Below are 6,000 nucleotides of genomic sequence, written 5' to 3' on the forward strand. Positions count from 1 at the left end.
AATAGGAAAAGGGCATTATTACACTGTTAATCCCTGAGAATAAGACCACTACCATAATTTTGAGCCAGATCTGAAGCAAGCTTTAATTTAATACTGGCCAGCATCATAGACTCTGGCCAGGTCAAGTCCTGGGTTCCCAAAAATAAGTGCTGACAGTTTGCAGAGGCTTCAAAAGGTGACCCCAAGGTTGGACGGTAGGAGCAGAGCAATGCATAAATCAAAGAAACTTGCTTCTCCAAGCTCTTCAGGCAGTGATTCTGACAGCGAAGTTGAAACAAAGTTAGAGAGGAAAAGGGAGGTTGCTCCAGATAAACCTGTGAGAAAGCAGAAGCCTGGTGAGGCTTAGAGAGCACCAGCATCTTCCACGCAGAGCAGCCGCAGCCGAGGTGACGACAAGTTTCGTGTTGGGAAGCTGAGACACGTCAGTGTTTGGGGCTTCGCTGAAAAAGTTCTGATATTAGAGAATATTGGCTGGACTCAAAAGGTGAAAGGGAGCCAGGGAGAAGAGGTGTTGCTTTAAACATGGAGCAATGGAGCCAGCCGAAGGAGCAGTAAGACAGTAGAAGGAACAGTAAGATTCAGTAAGATAGCTCTAAAGTCTGAGCCATATCAAACCTGTACTGTTGTAGTAGTTTTAATCTGTCTTTTTACATTGGCTTGTGTGTGTCTTCAAAACGTTGTTTTCTGAGCTGTTGAATTGCAGAACAATTTGTAAGGTGAATACTTTTTTTTTTTTTTTAATGTACATTATTCTAAGTGAAGCTAACTGTCAGCTTTATTAAAGAGGATTGCTTTGTGCCCCCTACCTAGTGTAAAATCAAGTCAGATCGTTTTGGGTTTTTTTTTGTTTTTTTTTTTTTTTTGTTTTTGTTTTTTTGTTTTTTTGTTTAAGGGCAACTCCATAAGGTCACCGTTTTCCCTGTCAGGGCCAAGCATACCCTGATGTTTTCCTTGCCCTCATGAAGTACATCTGGTGCAGCTGGATCAAACCTGTTTGGGGTTGTTATTTCCCGTAAACAACAGCCTGCAGCGTCTCAGGAAGTTCCTGTCTTTGGGCAAAGAAGGGTTCACAGGTTAGGGGCATTTTTGTTTCGTGGGTCTCGCGGGCACAGTAATTAAAACTTCAGCTGTCACAGGGCCCATCTCAGAGTAGGCAGGTTTTTCAAGGAAGTCACCTTAGTCATTCTTAGTAATTGTATTCTGATACTTCCTGAGGTCTTCCTGAGCACCCGAGTGCGTGCATTTGTGTGTGCACACGTGTGTGTGGCTTTAGAGTGGCTTTTCAGAGTTTTATATCTAGGTTTGCAGGTAAGTATATATGCCATCGCTTGTTGTTTTTTTTCTACGTATCAGTGACCAGTGTTTACAGGGGCAGATCTTCCTCTTTGAGAAAGAATAAAAGCACTGAAAATCCTACTCACTGCTGCTCTGAGAACCATCTCCAGATTATTTTTCTTTTTCTTTTTCTTTTTTCTTTTTTTTTTAGCCAGCACACATGCGTATCTGGGTCAGTGGTGTCCATCCCTTGCCTTCCTAATGCTGTCTGCTCTTCTGGGTCTGAAGACCAGTTCTCTCCTTTCCCCTGTTTGTCCCTACATCCAACCCTTTCCTGCTCCTTACAGGATGCTTTAGCAGAGGCCAGCTCTCAGATCCACGTACCGTGCCTTGGAGAGTGCTGATTGGCCCTGAGACGTCAGGATTAGGTTTTCCTCAAATACTGATGTTTTGTGTTACAGAAAATGGCTCGTCTATTTTGTAACATTTTTATAGTGAAGTTTTAGAACTTCAGTCTAAGCTGTCTTCCTTTCTGGGTTTGGTCAGGATCATGTGTGTGTATTCATTATATGGGCAGTATGACAGAAAAAAATACCACATTTTCAGTAACAAGCCATGCGAATAAGTGGAGCCAAGTCTTCAGAAAAGAAGCAAGCACAAATATAGCACAGAAGCTTGAAGTGTATGTAGCTTTAGAAAGCCTGAAATCAGTAAGAATGGAGACAGTAAAACCGTCCAGGCTGTATACAGAAATGCCTTGGCCCAACTGTTGTAGTAAATTAAAAAGTGGGTGTTGGGCTGTAAATTATTTATTATTAGCCCTATAATTATTGCAGCAGTATAATTTAATCCACTGTCACAATAAGATACAGATACCTGTTAGATTTTTATAATTGCCTTCAAATACTGTGGACTGGGCAGGTAATTCCATCTGCGCGATTTCTATGACCTCACCGTCCACCTCCCAGCCCTATCCAATGCATTCTTTAACCAGCCTTAACCATCCTATCTTCCATCCATAAACTTATAAATACTTGCTTGTATTCTTCATCTGGGCCTTCCTATGCCATTGCTGGAGTCCTTCCTCCCAGCACACATGGTACCTTCTCCACCATAACTCATCCTGTTGTCCTTCCCATGTGTCTGTGTTTTTCCCATAATTCTTCTCTTCCCAAAGCCCCAGAACCTTAGCCACACCTACCCCATTCTGCCCTGCCCAGGTTTTAGGCCCTTTAACCAACCAATCAGGTATAATATCATAGGCAGGTTTCTACAACAAGGATAGGTGTATCCAGGCAGTAACCAGATCTTGAGGGCCAGTAATTAGCATCAAAATACAAGCATCAGACCAACCCCCAACACCCAGGTTATAGGATGTGGAGCATCATCACAACAGGTCCCGGCACCAGAAATCGCATGGGCTCCTATGTGAGGCTCGCCAGAAGAACAGCTCAAAGCAGACATGAGGGCTAGGCCTCTTCCTGGTTGCTTTGTTTAGCTTTTGAGAGCTGCTTTTGCCAGGTAGCCCTGGTTTGTGTTGAACTCACTGTACCTCAGGCTTGTCTCAAACTCTCAACAGCTCTCCCTTGGCCTCCCCAGTGCTGGGCTTACAGGGTGTCTCCCTTCACCAAAGCACAGCTGAGGCAATGAAGGATGAACTCTTCAGCTTCTCTGGCACTGGGGTGGGTCCACGCTTCCCCCGCCACCTCAGCTACAGCTGTCCTTTGCAAGGGTGGACTGAGGCCAGGCCTTTGGCTTGAAGAAGGGCATGAGGGTTTCTTGTTGACTTCCTGTCAAGCTCTGTGACTGGGTTTTTAATGTGTAAAAAGAAGAGCAGCCCCCTCCCCACCCCTTGGTGATAACTCAGAAGGTGTGTCTGGTTCTTTGGCCCCGCTGGGAGGCACAAAGGGGAAGGCAGGTAAATAGTCATTACCTCGTGTGTGCGTGGGCCGTGGGGAATGTGTAGAGGTCGGAAGGCGACCCGTTGATTCTTGCCTTCTACCCTGTGGGTCCCGGGAATCAAACTTATGCTGTGAGGCTCAACAGCAAACACCTTTCCCCACCGAGCTGTCGCTGGTCTGTTGAGTTGACTTGTGTGCTGTTTTCTTTTAGATGAGCACCATGCCTGGACTCCCTACCCGGCCCTGTTTTTATGATATTGATTTGGACCCTAAAACCGAACAGGTGAACGGGTTGTTTTGAACAGGTGAGCTATGACTGGGCAAGAGTTTTCTTGTTCTGTTTGGGTTTTTTTTTTTTTTAACTACACTTATTGATTTATTTATGTCATAGGATCAGGAAGGGATGTGTGCATGGTGTGTGTTGAGGTCAGAGGAGTCAGTATTCTTGGGTTTTCAGGTTTGGCAGCAAATTCCTTTACCGGTTGAACTATCTCTCCTACCCTGTAGTAAGTTTGTCTGTCTTTCTGTTTTTCACTTTGTAGCTTTTTCATGAATTCTAGCAGTCAAACTAAGTCTACAAATACTCAAATTCTAGTGATTTCTCTCCAGGCTTCGTTGAGAAGAGGTAGTCAGGAAAGATACAGACAGGACAGATGGGGCTGCATACAGAAACCCTGCTTCAAAAAGAAAGAAAGGAGGCAAGAGTTGGGCTAGGTATAAATGATGGTGGAATAGGTACCCTGTGTGGGAACCACATTCAGTCCCCAGAAAAGCGCACCCATACACTCTCAGATTTAACCTGGGTCATCATCCAGAAAGCAGAGGAGAGAAGGAAACGGAACCAGTTCTGGAGTTCTTGGACCCTATGTAACAGGGCCCCAGGTACATTCACCACAGTCACACATTCAGTTCAGATCTCAAAAATGTCAAGCAGGAAAATCCTTGGCAAAATAGCTTGCCTGTGGGAGACTGAGTGGTGGCCTGCCTGTCTGCTGCACCCAGGGCACGGAATGAAAAGAGAACAAATGCCTGTCTTATCAGCAATAAGGAGCTTTTAGACGGTAGAGGAATGTCCCCAAGTGTGTGAGGGGAAGATAACTTTCATCCTTGTTTACCCCTGGCCAAATCTGCCGAGGTATTTTCAGACAGCCAAAGGGTTGCCACCCCTACCTCTGCTAGGAAGTTATTTAACAGTGTCATATACTCCAGCAAAATGAGGAACTAAGCCAAGAAAAGGGGAAGGTGTGAGTTTTAGGGAACTGGCTTTGGACAGAGTGAAGGGCAGTCTGACACAAGCACGCAACTATGAGTTTCAGATCTCGTACAGAGCAGGAGGGAGGGCTGGAAGGGGCTGGGAGACGGGGTGTTAGAGGTAAGAAACAAACCTGCCCTGAGAAGTCAAGGTCTAGGTGGCAAGCCACAGTCTTCATTCTGACCATGGTGAGGAGGGTCAGGGGAGGCTGTGCTCTAGGGAAGCGCTATCTGCAGAGGCTGAATGTGCCAGCTCCCTGCGCTTGCTGGGACGGTGTTCACACAGCCATCAAGTTCATATATGGACAGAGCCTGGAAGACTCACCCAGAGAGTAGGGTGTAGGTGTGAACAGTTTTGAGATGCAGCTGGAGAACGATGGAGTGTAGAAGCAAAGAGGAAACCGCTGTGCTTAGAGAAAAACATTCACTCATTCATCCATTCTTGTCTTTCCAGGTGGTCCATCTCCAAGAGGCTACTTTCTGTCTGGCCACTGTCTGTTCAGGCACTGAGGAAGTGTGCAGGAAGTCTGCCCCTGCCCTGAAGAGCTTCAGAAATAGTGGGAGTTTCCCTGAAGCCTCTCACAGCCTTAAATCCCATCATGTATAAATTAACATAAATCATGTCTATTTACTTAATGAAAGTCCACAGAATAAATAATTTTGCTACCTTGGTGTCGGAACGTAAATTTTGACGTTGATAGACCTAGGCAGAAGAGTAGAATGGCTGCCTCTATCTGATGGGGATGTGGGAGTCCAGGGTTAAAGAAGGAAGCTACAGGAGGTACTTTATGATCTGTTGTTTGCAGCACTGGGGTGCTGGCCTATGTTTATGACCCTGTAACACCCCAGTCTCACACCTCCTTCAAGCCCTCCCTCCTGCTCTGTACTAGATCTGAAACTCATAGGACACATAACTCAGGAGACCTGAAAGGACGGAGGGGAGGGTATAGTACAGAGGGAGACTTTCCTGTTTTACACCTTTCTGTCTGACTGAGTTCCCCAGAGGAACTCCTGCTTGTAGGAATGTTTGTCTTGACATCTTTGGGATTTCCATTCAAATCATTGCTTTAAGGCTGTTGGTTTTTGTTACTGGTGTATGTGTGTAATTTTTTAAATTAGTATACAAAAGAACAGGTTTCTTTTGTTGTTTGTTTGTTTTCTAGGCAGGGTTTCTCTGTGTAGCCCTAGCTGTTCTGAACTCACTCCATAGACTAGGCTAACCTCAAGCTCACAGAGATCCACCTACCCCTGCCTCCCGAGCGCTGGGATTTTGGTTGATTGTTCCCCACATCCCTTCTTTTTCATTCCTCCTTCCATCCTGTTCTGTTATCATCCCTACCCCTCTCCCATGGACCCCTTTCTAGATTCCTGACCTTTACTCCTATTTACGCCCACCTCGATTTACACATTTAAGCAGGTAGAGGCTACAGTCCTCGAGTAGCAGAGAACAAGCTACACTTGTCTTCTGAGCACAGGACACGTCATTTAATAATTTCATTTTTCTTCGTGGCTGGATAAAATCCTATGTTATGTATGTTCCACGTTCTAATTAGTCGTGCTGGTGATAGACATC

The 6,000-nt window shown here is 45.4% G+C and overlaps 1 protein-coding gene across 1 annotated transcript in view; it reads left to right on the plus strand.

The window, feature by feature from the left end:
- Mthfd1 (methylenetetrahydrofolate dehydrogenase, cyclohydrolase and formyltetrahydrofolate synthetase 1) overlaps positions 1 to 5,099 on the plus strand; it is a 62,623-nt gene extending 57,524 nt beyond the window's left edge. Inside the window, exons 27-28 of the mRNA XM_021635535.2 lie at positions 3,388 to 3,481; positions 4,882 to 5,099. Of these exons, the coding sequence (XP_021491210.1) occupies positions 3,388 to 3,477 (90 nt within the window). The 3' untranslated portion in view covers positions 3,478 to 3,481; positions 4,882 to 5,099. The remainder of the gene's footprint in view (positions 1 to 3,387; positions 3,482 to 4,881) is intronic.
- Positions 5,100 to 6,000: the final 901 nt, after the last annotated feature.

This window comes from Meriones unguiculatus, chromosome 7, assembly GCF_030254825.1.
Source record: "Meriones unguiculatus strain TT.TT164.6M chromosome 7, Bangor_MerUng_6.1, whole genome shotgun sequence".
Classification (NCBI taxonomy): Eukaryota; Metazoa; Chordata; class Mammalia; order Rodentia; family Muridae; genus Meriones; species Meriones unguiculatus.